The sequence below is a fragment of the Humulus lupulus genome, chromosome 9, assembly GCF_963169125.1.
Source record: "Humulus lupulus chromosome 9, drHumLupu1.1, whole genome shotgun sequence".
In the NCBI taxonomy this organism is placed as follows: Eukaryota; Viridiplantae; Streptophyta; class Magnoliopsida; order Rosales; family Cannabaceae; genus Humulus; species Humulus lupulus.
Genome location: NC_084801.1, coordinates 164,731,357 through 164,746,675, shown reverse-complemented (window position 1 = coordinate 164,746,675; position 15,319 = coordinate 164,731,357). Strand labels below are relative to the sequence as shown.

General features: G+C 29.8%; 2 protein-coding genes across 2 annotated transcripts; both read left to right on the top strand.

The window, feature by feature from the left end:
• The first annotated feature begins 5,115 nt into the window (after positions 1-5,115).
• On the top strand, positions 5,116-5,789 carry LOC133800264 (probable indole-3-pyruvate monooxygenase YUCCA9). The gene is made up of 2 exons (XM_062238218.1): positions 5,116-5,427; positions 5,562-5,789. The coding sequence occupies exons 1-2, from the start codon at positions 5,116-5,118 to the stop codon at positions 5,787-5,789; spliced, it is 540 nt and encodes a 179-aa protein (XP_062094202.1).
• A 2,467-nt stretch (positions 5,790-8,256) lies between these two features.
• LOC133800263 (protein NODULATION SIGNALING PATHWAY 2-like) lies at positions 8,257-9,876 on the top strand. The gene has a single exon (XM_062238217.1). The coding sequence runs from the start codon at positions 8,257-8,259 to the stop codon at positions 9,874-9,876; it is 1,620 nt and encodes a 539-aa protein (XP_062094201.1).
• The last annotated feature ends 5,443 nt before the right edge of the window (positions 9,877-15,319 follow it).

Below are 15,319 nucleotides of genomic sequence, written 5' to 3'. Positions count from 1 at the left end.
GATATTATTTATTTCTTTTAAAACTATAGACAATGTTTTGTCATTTGTTTTAAATATGTTTGTATCATTCTTTTATAATATATGACATTCTTTATTTATTTAAAATTTAAATGATAATTAAAAAATATAATAATTTTTAAATAAAATTAAGCAAACATGTACATATTAAAAATTTTTGATAAGTTTGATTCAAAAAAAGAAAATACCCAATATATAATTGAATAACTTTAATGTTCTAATTATGGATTGTTGAATGAAACATGCCTGTATGTGAAGGGATGTACAATATCTCCACCATTCTATAACATAATAATTGCATGTTAAGAGAATATTGAAACTTGAAAGCCATGTGAATATAAAATATATATTTAAGTTAGTTTAAAGAAGTTGAATTAAATATGTAATAAATATTTTGATGGTTTCTTGAATTATAAATTAATGTTTCAGGGAGAAAAGAGTAATCTAGATAGACAGTAGTAAAGACAATTTCTTTCATTAATAAGAAATATAATATAGTGTACTTTTGAAGCAAAAAGAAATAATGTTATATTTATTAATATAAAATATGTATTAATGTTTATTTAATATGAAATAATGTATAATGTACACCTATAATCCCTCCAAAAATGAAATCCCATTTTGTGGCCTCCAATGTAGGAAAATCCATGATTGTCATCACTACAAGTCATCCTATAATATAATTATACTTGTTGAAACGGAGACAAGACAACAATATAAATAATGATTTGAAATATATATATATATATATAAAAAAAAAATCTTATATCATTTAGGGGAGTATGAGAATGTTTAATATATTGGTTTGTATATAGAGAGTCCTTGATGACTCAACTATCTGTAAATTTTCCTCATATGGTCTAATAAAATATCTCCATCTATGCATCTAATTCTGTCGTATAAATTTAAATATATATATATATATATATATATATCTTTGTTTCTTTTGGGATTCTATTTCAGATCTCATATAACATATAATGGGAATATAAGGAGATTGTATTTAAAAAATAGCATATCATTATTTGAGTTTTATTTTAGTCTTACTATTTACCTTAGTACCCAAAATACCATTGTCATTTGTTCCGACTCTCTCTCTCTCTTCTCTCTTAGTCTCTCTATATTCCCTCTCACTCTCGATCCCGAACCAAAAAAACTCTCAAAACCCACATTTGAATCTATCGCAACCCAACGAAATCGGAGAAGAGAAGCATTGCCGAAGAAGGTCTTTGGAACCAGCACTTGATCATCGGACCGGAAGCACCCAGAGGCAACCAAACAACTCCGAAGTAGGCAAAACAACTCCCAAGTACGTGAAGGTGAGGGTTTTCTTTTTAATCTGCAATGTCTGGTTTTTTGTTGATGTTTTGTTCATTAGATAGATCGGGGCTGGGTAACTGAGAAATCTGGGTTTTTTTTCAAAAATTTTGATAGGCCTCGATAGTATATGTTAGGTCTGTTTTTGAATGTGCATCGATTGACCTCGAAAGGACTCGATGCGATTAGATATATTCAGTTTTAGGGTGCCTCGATAGGTCTCGATAGAAAGAGACATAAACCCTGATTTAGCATCTGCCTCGATAGGCCTCGATAGACCTCAATGATATTAGACATATGGTTGATTTAGCCCCTGCCTCGATAGACCTCAATAGGCCTCGATGATAATAAACATATGGTTGATTCTAGCATCTGCCTCGATAGGCCTTAATAAGACTCGATAGGCCTCGGTAGAATTAGATATATTATGATTTTCCCTTGCCTCGATAGGCCTCAATGAAAAAAAAAATTGTATAATAAACCCATATGTTATCCATAAAAATATCATGCATAATTTGTTTTTTTCTTTTTTTTTTTAATTTTCATCTTGTATTCATTAAATGAATAATAATATATAGTATTTTAAAAATAAATTAATATCTTTTCAAAAATAAATAAATAATTAAATTTACATTAACTTTTTAAATAAGAAAAGTTAATTTTCTTAGGTAGATCTTAAAAAAAATTGTGACTCAAAATATATATATTTTAATTAAAATACAACATCTTTGTTCATTTAAAAAATACAAAAAAATGAAAAATAATAAACAATAAACAATTAATAGAAAAAAGTTAAAATAATTTTTTAATTCTGCAAAAATATATACACAATTTTTATAATTTTGTATGGTTTATATAAATACATATTTATATATGTACTTTAAACCATACAAACTGAACAAAATTATATAAACTGTGTATATATTTTTGCAAAAGTAAAAAATTATTTTAACTTTTTTCTATTAATTGTTTATTATTTTTCATTTTTTCTGTACTTTTTAAATGAATAATGATGTAGTTTTTTAATCAAAATATATATTTTGAGTCACACAATTTTTTTTTAAGATCTACCTAAGAAAATTAACTTTTCTTATTTAAAAAGTTAGTGTAAATTTAATTATTTATTTATTTTTGAAAAGATATTAATTTATTTTTAAAAGACTATATATTATTATTCATTTAATGAATACAAGAAGAAAATTAAAAAGAAAAAAGAAAAAAATTAATTTATGCCTGATATTTTTATGGATATCATATGAGTTTATTATACAATTTTTCTTTTCATCAAGGCCTATCGAGGCCAATCGATGCCTATTGAGACCTATCGAGACAAGGAAAAATCATAATATATCTAATTCTATCGAGTCATATCGAGGCAGATGCTAGAATCAGTCATATGTCTATTATCATCGAGGCCTATCGAGGCAGGGGCTAAATCAACTATATGTCTAATATCATCGAGGCCTATCGAAACCTATCGAGGCAGATGCTAAATCAGGGTTTATGTCTCATTCTATTGAGGCTTATCGAGGCACCCTAAAACTGAATATATCTAATCGCATCGAGTCCTATCAAGGTCAATCGAGGCACATTCAAAAACAGACCTAAAATATACTATCGAGGTCTATCGAGGCCTATCAAAGTGGGTCAAATTTTTTGAAAAAAAAACTCAGATTTCTCAGTTACCCAACCCCAATCTATCCTATGAACAAAACATCAACAAAAAACCAGACATTGCAGATTAAAAAAGAAAACCCTCACCTTCGCGTACTTGGGAGTTGTTTTGCCTACTTTGGAGTTGTTTGGTTGCCTTTAGGTGCTTCTGGTCCGATGTTCAAGTGTTGTTTCCGAAGACCTTCTCCGATTTCGTTGGGTTGCGACGGATTCAAATGTGAGTTTTGAGAGTTTTTTTTTGTTCGGGACTGAGAGTGAGAAGGAATATAGAGAGACCGAGAGAGAAGAGAGAGAGAAAGTTGGAACAAATGGCAGAGGTATTTTGGGTACTAAGGTAAATAGTAGGACCAAAATGAGACTCATATAGTGATATGGTATTTTTTTAAATACAATCCCCTTGTATGCATTAAAAGTCAAATCTCCCATATAATTCAAACTTGTAATCTAAAAATTCACATAATAAAAGTGACCAATTTGATAGATGAGTCATGATGGTATAATAATGGACTCTCTCTATATATATTTTATAGTATATTCTATATTATATACAAAATGAATCTTCTAATAAGATATGAAGTTTATCCTAATTTAAATAAGTAATAAGATTATTATGCTGTTGAAGACAACAATAAGACAATTAGCAGTAATGTTTAACAATTGTAATTTGCATGAAGTTTGAATAAACTCTCTGTTTTGGTATTGTTATATAAATATAAATATATATACAAATATTTCACATAAAAAGTGACACTGTGACACTTCACCTAAACATATTTGGTGCAAAGTATACGTGTTAATATGGACACAATTAAATACAAAATCTGTTACTCTCATTCTACCACCATGCTAATCTTAATCTCTAATATATAATATCTTAAATTTGATAAATTGATGATATTGATAAAGTTTGAAAAGTTGAAAATAAGAAATACTTATCACATTCCATTAAAAATAATAACATAATTGTGCCTTTGAAAGAGAATCAATTCATTTGAAATAATGCAATAAATAGACATAAATAGATTTTTATTGATAGTAATATATATATATGATTTTGGTTGTAATAAATACATTATGAAGAATATCCAAACTGTACATCATGTTCAAACATAATTAAGATTGTTTTGTTTCTTATTTAATTCATGGATTTTTTGTTGCATATGGATCTAATTTGCCAATAAAAAATCTATTAGCTAACTTTCAATATTGATTGAGTCGTGGGGACAAATATTGATGGAGCCATTATTATTTTTGAGGGGGGGACTACGGCTACAAAAAAAAAAAAAAACTCATATGTATATCCATTTGAAGGACTCAAATCTATTGTCTAAAATTATGTCTTAATTTGGTGTTTAACATATTACAATTAAACACTCATTTAATACATTTGACTTTTATAACAAAATAAACACGAATTAATATAGAGCTAAAATATAACATAAACATTAATTTTTTTAAGAACGTAAATACATATTTGTGTATATATATATAAACTAATGTATCTCTGTTTTTACTTTTCCTTAAATTATTTTTTTGAAAAATTCCAAAATTAACTTTTTATGTTATTGACTAAACTCAGCAGTTTTTTTATCTCTTACAAAAAGCAGAAGTACATATAAATATTTTTCTTCGGCTCTTACAAAAAAAATTAATATGATTTTACATTAGATCTAAATTTTGTATTATTATAAATTAAAATGTTTAATCATGTTTCATTATAAACTAAAATGAAAATTAAATAATTATTCATGCATGAACAATTGTTTAAAATAATATAGCAGTCTCTTAAAAAAATTCAAAAAATCTTTCAAATGAATTAATAACAAAATATAGATATTTAAATTAAGAGAAGTTCTTTAGTCCCTCAGTTGCCATTTTCAAGACTTAGTCCAGCAATTGTTGTGAGCCATAGGATATGTTAGTTTTTAGAGTGAATGGTTGGATTTAAATTTGTTAATTGAATGATACAAAAATACACATATACTCTTAGGGACCCCCTTTAACCGGGTATCAATTGCCATTTAATTTGTTTAAGCAAACAAGAGAAATTTTTAATTACCCAGAGAAATTTTCAGAAAATCAACATTCGAACTCGCTGTTTTATTAATGGCATGGCTCCCACTCTGGCTCATTGACAAGCTCATGTTGTTCTTGTCATGGTTGGTTCTCGGAAACATTGAAAAATATGGCCTAAAAAGACCTTCAACAGGACCATTAGCGCTGAAAAACACAGAAAGAAAGACCCCAATTTTAGATATTGGAACATTAGAGAAGATCAAATCCGGAGATATTACAGTCGTTGTCGGAATCAAGAGATTCACACGTAACCAAGTCGAACTCGTCGATGGCGAAACTCTCGACATTGACTCAGTCATTCTCGCCACTGGTTATCGCAGCAATGTTCCTTCATGGCTTCAGGTGAGAAAATGTTTTGAAAAAAAGTTACTCTGTTTTTAGTTTCAAAAACAGAGGAAAGCTCAAAAAAGCTTTCTTCGATCAGAGCCATTTTTATTCATTTATACTGATCTTATTCTGGTTTTGCTATGAATCAGGAAGGTGAATTTTTCTCCAAAAATGGATTCCCTAAAGCCCCATTTCCACAAGGTTGGAAGGGAAATGCTGGTCTTTACGCAGTTGGGTTCACAAGGAGAGGGCTCTCTGGTGCTTCCTCAGACACCATGAGAATAGCTCAAGATATTGGCAAGGTCTGGAAACTTGAAACCAGACAACAGACCAAGAGAACCACTGCTTGTCATAGACGTTGCATATCTCAAATGTGAAGAAGAAGAAGAAGAAGAAAAATCCCAAAAAATCAAAATAAAAAAATAATAATAACCCAATTCTCACTAATTGTTTAGTTGAGGTGTATAACAACAACGTAAACAAATTTCTCTAGGTAATTAAAAACAGCTTTATTACATCTAGTGAGTACTTACATCTAGTGAGTACTGGTCTGGGCTAAGAAAAAAAAGGCATTTTCTAAACAAATTTGGTGTGGTAGATCATACTCATCAATTGGATATTTTTTACTTTTTTACTTTCAACTACAACATTATTTTACTTTCAGCTACAACATTAATCTCATCAATTGTATGAGATTAAATTTTTAGTCTCCATTTATGATAGAAATATTTTAATCACACTTTTTTTAACGAAGTAGTGACTCCTAATCGAGTAACCATATAAATATTATAACTTAAATATGATACGTTTAGTGGTATTATTATTATTATACTTTAATTGTGTTACACATCAGAAGATTATAAAATAACTTATGCAAAGGGAAAGTCTTACATACCAAATACCATATAATAGCCAAAATTTATTCTAAATTAACTATACAACCTAAAGCTACATAATCAATGGTAATTCATTCTTCTAACCATTAAACAAGTCAAACAAAACTGAGATATTCATTAAGACAATTCATTTGTTACTCGCAAAAAAACAAACAATAATTACTTTCAGTTTTTTTACTTTCAGCTATTATGTTATTACTAACCACTCTATTTAATATTACTTACCGACATCAAAATGTTACTTATATGCAGATGAGTTACTGGGAAATTCATTACTTTTACATACAACGTTATTCCTGACTACTCCTTTAAAATTACTAAGTAACTCCTAAACATTACTTTCCCAATATTCTAAATATGTTTGAACATAATACTAATTTTACCTTATTGCCCTCCACTGTAGACTTTTTTTACCTGCAAATTACTGTTTTGCCCATACTTTTCAGACCATAATTCAATATTTTTTTACAACCGGTTTACATCACCGGCTCATCAAGTAAAAAAATTTAATAATAAAAACACCAAATAATTTAATAGCTTGACACTTAGCAATTTTTTGGGTCCCACTTGTTGGACTAAGTCCGGTGAGGGACTAAAGAACTTGCCTTAAATTAAAATATCTTTGATTTTGTTATTGACCATTTTCTCATAAATCTTATAAATATATATATATTATTTTTAAATTGAAAACAAATAATGACAAAAGTAATTAATAGAAAATTATCATATTAAAATTAATTTTTTAGAGAAAGAAAAAAAATATCTTAGAAAACATTTCTATACATAATTTTATTTTTGTAATATTCAAGAAAGAATATGAAAATGTCAATTGCCAAAACAAATTAATATTATTCTACTCAAAAATAAAAGTTAATGTTATTGTTAATTATATTTTTACTTTTATATTAATTAGTTTTTATTTTGCTATAAAATTCAAATATGCATTAAATGAGCATTACAAGTGTTATCTTGCAATATGTTAGACACTGAATTAAGACACCATCCTAGACAATAGATTTGATCCATATTTGAAAGTCTAAAAGTTTAATGGGATACACTAGAACCCCCACATCTCTCTCCTATGGGGGGAAAATAACACATTTTTTAAATATATATGTATATATGTATATATTCACCCTTGATACATATTTATTTTACTCAATTATTCCCCAAAGAGATATTACTAGAGTTAAAATAATGAAAGAGACTGACCACTTTTTGGACAACATAAGAGACAGCATAAAACTAATGTTAATTATTTACTTAATATGTGTATTAAGAAAAAATAAATGAAATTTTCCTACAATATTGTTTGATCATATTCTTCTTGTCCTTTCTCGGGATAAAAAGAAAAGGGGATTGGCAATCTCAAGGTCTTTCAAGTAAAACTTTCTCAAAAGGGCTCTCACAAATAGTGATAATTGCATAAAAGGGTCACCAAGAGTTCTCTACGTTATTAATTCATATCATTTGGTTGTTTCTTAATTCTAAACAATAGAAATTATTCTCTTTTCTTTATTCATTAATAAATTATTTGAGGCTATCCTTACAAGTGAAAGGTAATTGCATTGAAATGACACAAATGGTTATCTAAATAATAATTAGATTTAAGTATATTATTGTTCTTGAATGGGAGATTACTTGCCATATAATCCAACTTTAAGAAGCTGCCAAAGAAGTTGAGAGGCCTGAGCTGGGAACCTGAGGAAAAAGTATGAGAAAAGTTAATGAAAATGATATGTAAATTGTTTATTAAGATAAGATAATGACTCCTAATTCTTTCCATTTTTTTATACATATATATTTCTTTTCCTAATTGTTTGTACATGCTAATTTGTCACTACATTGTTTGCCAATTTGAATATAAATACTCATATAATACTTGGCCTTAAAACTAAACTCCAACACCAAAGTCATTTACCCTTTAGATCATCACAATCAAAACACGATGCAGCCAGAGCTATTTGAGCCCTCATGGCCACTCTTTCATGACATGAGTTCATCTTGGAACAATCAAGTTGAATATTGCAGCCTTAGCAATATGGAATATTCTCAGGTTGGTGGCTCTGAATTATACTCTGAATTATTCCCACAAATTGATTGTCACTCAGAGATTTCTTCAACCCATTTTTCCTCTACAATCTCTGGTCAATCTGTCCAATTTCCAGCCTATGATGATCATCAAGATCATGATCATGATTCCTTGCAAGTCATGCCATTGATGGAAGATTTTCCAATGGACTTATTGGAAGCGTTTGAGCCTGAATTGAGTGGCAAATTTGAGGCTATTTATGGATGTTTACTGGAGGAGAGTGTTGGGAGTCTTCATTATTCTAGTCCTAGCTCATCAATGAAATCCGATTCATCATCCATGGATGTAACTTCAGTCCAACCAGTACTAATCTTGCCTGAACAAGACATGGAGATCGAAAACGAGTTAGGCGTGTTTCATCTCCTCAGAGCTTATGGTGAAGCCATAGAGAAAGAGCAGAGAGCGCTTGAGGAGGTGATTTTGAGATGCATCAGTGACAAAGTCAGCCCTATTGGCAAACCTTTGGAGCGTGTTGGATTCATCTTATCCCAACAAATCGACTCTCAATGCATTGATTATCTAAAACAAGAATCACTTAAGAACTCCAATGCTGCATTCAAGGCCTTTTGCCAATTCTTCCCTTATGTTAAATTTGCTCAGTTCACAGCGAATTCAGCCATCCTTGAAGCTACACCAGATGATGCTGACACACTTCACATAGTAGACTTTGACATGAGAGAAGGGCTTCAATGGTCTCAGATGATCGAGGCAGCTGCGAGGGGAAAGAAAGCATTGAAACTCACTTCAATAAAGTTGGAAGAAGAAGAAGAAGAAGAAGAAGAAAAAGAAGCTGATTCTGATCCATTGAATTTCAGTTTTGAGGAGACTAAGAGACAACTTCGTGATCATGCTGGCTCCTTTGGTCTAGAGTTAAAGATTGAAGAAATTAGGATTGAGGATTTAGTGAGTGAAGTAAAAAAGGCAAAGAAAAGGGGTGGAGGGAGAGAATTTTTGGCATTTAATTGTGGTGTAGGAATGTCACACATAAGAAGTACAAGAAGTAGAAAGCTTGTTATAGATTTTTTGAATGTAGCCAAGGATTTGTTATCTTCTAACAAAGGTATGATAGTTTTAGCAGATGGAGAGCCTTGTGAGAATCTTAAGAATAGTACTAGCTTCAGTCAATTCTTTGATGGTCATGTGGTCCATTACCAAGCCTTGTTGGACTCTATGGAGTCAACTTTCCCAGCTCATCTCTCAGAGGCAAGAATGACAATGGAGACTCTCTTTGTGGCGCCTTTCATCTCTTCTCTGGCTTGGTCCCAAAGGTGGGAGGAGATCAGAGAAGGGTTTCATCTCAAGGCTGATTCTGGCTTGAAGGACTTGAGATTGAGCAAAGAAAGTTTAATGGAAGCCAAAGAAATGGTAAGAGAGAACAGTTTTTATGAAGTCAGGAGTGAAGGGCTTAATGGGAATGAGGCTAGCTTAAACTGGAAAGGAGTTCCTTTAGTTAGAGTATCTGCCTGGACAAACTAAATCTAAATTTATTAGTACTTTCTCTTCTATTTCAGTTAGTAAATCAATTAATATATGTATAAACATAGTTTGACATGCTTAAATTTTGATGCTGTATATATAGATTGATTGTGTTGTAGTTATGTGTACACAATATTGGCCCAATTGGCATATCAATGTACTTGATGCAGTTATTTAACTTTCTTATGAGCTATTATATTTTATGCAAGTTAGAGATCAATTTTGAACCATCATGACTAGCCATTTTAGTCTCTCATTCTTAATCTTCCTTGGCTCATTAACAGTCATCATGCAACTCAAGCAAAGCAACTATACACTACCAAAAAGTTCCCTTTACATACTTATTGGATCAAAGTGAAGGAAATTATAGACTTGTGAGTTATGATTTTCTTTTTGTGTTGGTGATCATACAGAATGCCTACAGCCCTGTCAAAAAGTCTATCTAAACACTCTTAACAGCTAACAAATATCATACAAGCCGAGCCCCACTTCTTTTTATTTTTATATACATATATATATATTTCATTTTGCTCCTTTCTTTATAAAATTTTACTAATATGCCTTCGTTTTTATATCATTTACATATACTGTTTTATATTTCACAATCTTATTTATTTTTGTCTTCTGTATATTAAAGTTCAAGGCTCGCCCCTGATCAAGAAACAATATAAATTACTTTTCAAGAAAAAGAAATAAACAAGCAAAATTCAGTCATGAAAGTAAATAATTATACAAAAAAGACATAGGTTAGATACAAAAAAATTTATAATATTACACATACTATAACCAAAAAATACCAAATCGGGCGGGCCGGGGAGGTTTTGTCATGGGCCGGGACGTTAACCTGCATATGGGCTTTATTTTTTTAAAAAAAGAAATCTGTTACAATTAAAGAAAAAAGTGGAGTAAATAAAAATAAAATATTTATTTGGATGGAGAAAAAACAAATTACATGAGTCTCACCAAAATAAAATCTTTTTAAAATAGAAAGAGAAGTAAGTAAAAAAAATTGATATATTTTTTTCATCTTACACATTTTTTTTCCATCAGTTTCTTATTCACCCTCCCAAACAAATGTAGAATCAACAACCATTTTTTTCTTTTTCATATCACACATTTCTTTATTTTTAAATAAAAAAATTATTTCTTATTCTAGTATGAGTCAGATTAGATGATGGCTGATGCGTGTCGTATGTCGTATCAAATTTAAATATATTTCTTTTTTGTTCACGTATACCAGCTACTTCAGTATAGCGGTAAATAAGGGTCGAACCCACGAGAATTATGATCAAATTATTATTCAAAATAATAACTAAAGTGAAATTAGAAAATTATTTTAGTTTTAATAGCTAAAAACATAAAATGAAATAAATATCAAAGATTAAATAACTAAGGATATAATGATATTAAAGAAATAGTCAAGAATTACTTTCCACCTTCAATAATCAATCTATCAACAATGACAAATAATATTCCTTATTTCCAATTAAACTATTAACCCCGCAGATAACACTTAAGCAATCAATTATCACAGTTTCCCTATTATACTTAATTAAAGCTAAGCGCTCTTAATTAACCATTTTTACCCAGCAATAAACTCATTAAGCATGCGATCTATTTAACCTAGTAAAATCATTACACTTTGTGGAAACAGGTTAATCTAGGCAACAAATTCATTAAGCATGCAATTCATTTAACCTATGTTTTATTTTTCATAACAATCAAAATACCCGTCACAATACTCTAATTGCAATTTATCACTCTACTTAGAGTCCTAAACTATTAGGTGAATAGAAATCCTAAGATGATAGTAGAATAATGAAAAACCCTAATTAGTTGGCCACCTAACAAGATCTCACAAGATTCATAACATTCAATTAGAAAAATAGAAGCAATTTAATACAAGGGAATAAAAGGAATAAAATCCATCAATGCATTCAAGATCTCATGTCTAGGGTTTTGAAATAACCCTCAACTATAAAGAAAACTACTCCATAATCATATTCATATTCATAAACATAAATATTCAATGAAAATAAAAGAGTTTTGAGAAGAAAGAAAAACTAGATTGAAGAATGTTATTGTTGATGTCTTTTCTCCTCCTCTACTGCTCTAGCTTCTAAAATTCACAATCCAAAGTTATAATAAAAGTTAACCCTAATCCCTTTTATAGTCCATCAAAAATTACATTTAAAATTTGAATTTTAAGGAAAAACTTGTCACACAGCCGCGGCCAATGTTTCTTGGCGGCCACGGCCACTAGAGAATGTATTTTTCAGAAACTCAGGCTCTGGCCACAGCCTGGGACATTGCTAGCCGCGTCCACTACGTTCTGTCCCCCAAGCCGCGGGGTGGAATAAGACTGGCCACGGGTGTAGCAATTTTTCCCGTTTTTCGATTTTCTTCTACTATAGTGACTGAAAGTATTTTAAATATAACTCAGAATTGGAAGATTTAAAAATCTATAGAAAGCTAAGAAAAAGATCTAAAACCTGTATTTCTAGGTATATTTCCAAAAGAGTATTGCAAAATTAATAAAATCAAGTGTGAAGTTTCAGACTTGTAATTATGAGTTTAATCATTGTTTGTAAAACATCTCAAATTCATTCATTTTCATCCAAATGTCTTGGAAATCCTAAAAACACAAAATATTCTAATTAAACATATATAAATAAATAATCAAGTACATAATCATAGAAGAATAATAAATTAAAAATAGAAAAATTCGGTTCTTATCAGTGGCCTATATGACAAGGTTTCTACTTTGTTTATAGTTAAAATCAAAAGATAAGTAAAAGTTTTAACTCATTTATTATGTTTGGATAAGTATTGATATATCCTGTTTTCGACGAAAAACATTTTGCTTGGAGATTAAGCTTGGAAAACATCATAATAAACTCGTATTTAGATATTATTCTCATTAATTATTATATGGTAATTGCAAAGTATTAGATCATATCAGCTCGAAAGCAGAGAATCGCCTCGAAAGTTTAAACGTTCTTTTAGCTCGGATGAGAGATGTCACAACTCGAAGAGTATGATGTAACGACCCAACTATTCTAGACTTTGGACCATTAATGACTACTATACTAATCTTCAGAAAACGTACATATGAAATAACCATAACTTTATTTAAAAACTGTAAAGTAAAGGTTAAATACATAAAAATTCATTTAGGATATGGGATCCCATTGTTTTGAAAACAAAACATAACTTAAATAAATTTGTTACAAAATTAAGTGCGGAAAAATTATACATAGAAATCATAACTAAAAGACTTAAAAACTTCTTCCTCGAATCGAACGCGTAATCCACCAATTCCATCCTGCATCAATACACATCCTCAAGCTACCAAGAATCTTTCCGCCGCCATAACTATTTTCCTGCACATATAAACATAAAGGAATGATTCTAATGCCCAGCAAGGAAAAACTACTAACCACATAAACATACACATAAAATCATATCATAACATATGCTAAAAATATATCATAACATATACTATATAAGACTATACTAATAATGGCCATTATGACATGTGATAAACCATCTACGTCCCCTGTCTAATATTTGAGGTAGGTTAGATTACATGTAATGTATGATAACCCATCTACATCCCCTGTCTAATATTTGAGGTAGGGTAAATCATAACATAACATATAAAAACATAAACTTATCATAACATATTAAACATAACATAACATAAAAACATAACATATCATACAAACATACAAGATCTAGCCTATTTTCCTTACCAAAATACCGGGATGATGAGAACAAGGTCAGGATTTTGGAACATTCCTAAAAACCATTAATAGAGATGTGAGTTTTCTAAAAGAAAGAGATGAAGAGGATTGAACTAAACCATCGAGAAGATACTTACCAACAAGAAATCTCAAGTTCGAAGAACTTAGATGCCTAACCAAGAATAGAGAAGATTGGGTTAGGAATTGAGTAAAGAAAAACTATAAGAACTAATGAAACAATACAGAAAAGAACTAAGAATAGGAATACCTTTGAAATTGTTATGACCGAACTACACCTCGAAACCGAAATACACTCTATGAACCTTACTTCCCAAGTGTCTAATAAGCTTAGAATGACAAAGCTTATAACCCCAACCAAGTGTTTATCACTCTATAGTCTCACTAGCACCTAGAAGGCTCTGATCAATGCTTGAAGAATGAATGAAAGGGCTTGGTGCTAGGTCTTATTTATAGAGTTCTAGGAATAAAAATCTTCTAATTATATTCCAAATTTAAATTTAAATTTAAAATAGAATCCTAAGGAATAAAAATCTTCTAATTATAATCCAAATTTAAATTTAAATTTAAAATAGAATCCTAAAGAATAAAAATCTTCTAACTTTCTAAATCCTGAACTCTAAACTAACCTACAGTTAAATCAACATATCTGGAGCTGTAGGACTCCAATTTAGACTATCTTTATACCATTAGAAAGATAATTAAATTATCTACAACTTTTTAGAAATACTATTGTTCGAAATTCATAACATAACTGGGTCAAAAATAGGTCAGAAGTTACAGTACCCTAAAGTTACGAAAAATTTATTTAATTATCTAAATCACAAATAAATAAAATATCTAAATCACAAATAAATAAAATATCTAAATCTAAATATCTAAATAAATATCATGCTCTTAACAGATTCTGGTGAAGACTAAGTCTTATATTTCCCTTATTAAAATGATGACTCATTAATAATCATGCATATGACAAGTGTCATAATCCTATTGGCTCTATCTGAACCTTAGGCTATAATAATCATCATATTAATAACCAGCAATATTAATCAAACCTTATGTTATAATTAATATTCTTAAGCTATAGGTTAAACTTATAAAATCCATAACTATTGCTAGGAGTTTCCAACTAAGTCCCGGCTTGAATCAAAATCCACAGTAATGAACATACTATAACTAATACTAGCTATTACTACTACTACTACTATCTAACTAGCTAAGAAAATTATGGGACTCTACATATGAAGATCAGCTCGAAAGCGTGTTTAAGAGGTGTTAGAAAACAGTAATTAAGTGAACAGATCCTATTTTTTTAGGGATTAGTTTAGATATTTACTTGTTGTATTTTGAATTTAAAATAAGATATTTATGTAACCTCCCTAAAACTGTGGAGAAGAGAATCTGAAACCAGGTCTATAAATACCTGGACTATAGTCATTTATTTTCAAGCATAATTATTGTGATAAAATTCTGGGAAAATTGCTTCTCAACCTTGAACAATAATTATTATATAAAGATTTTTTTAAATGATTAATTTAAAAAATAATTGTTGTACCCTAAAAATACGAGCTCAACTCGGGGTACAGCTAGTGCGAAATAAATAGAGGAGGCAAGACTTCGCAGATGATTTCCTTAACTCCGGACCTAGCAGCTCGATGCTGTGTCATTGAGTCCGAAGT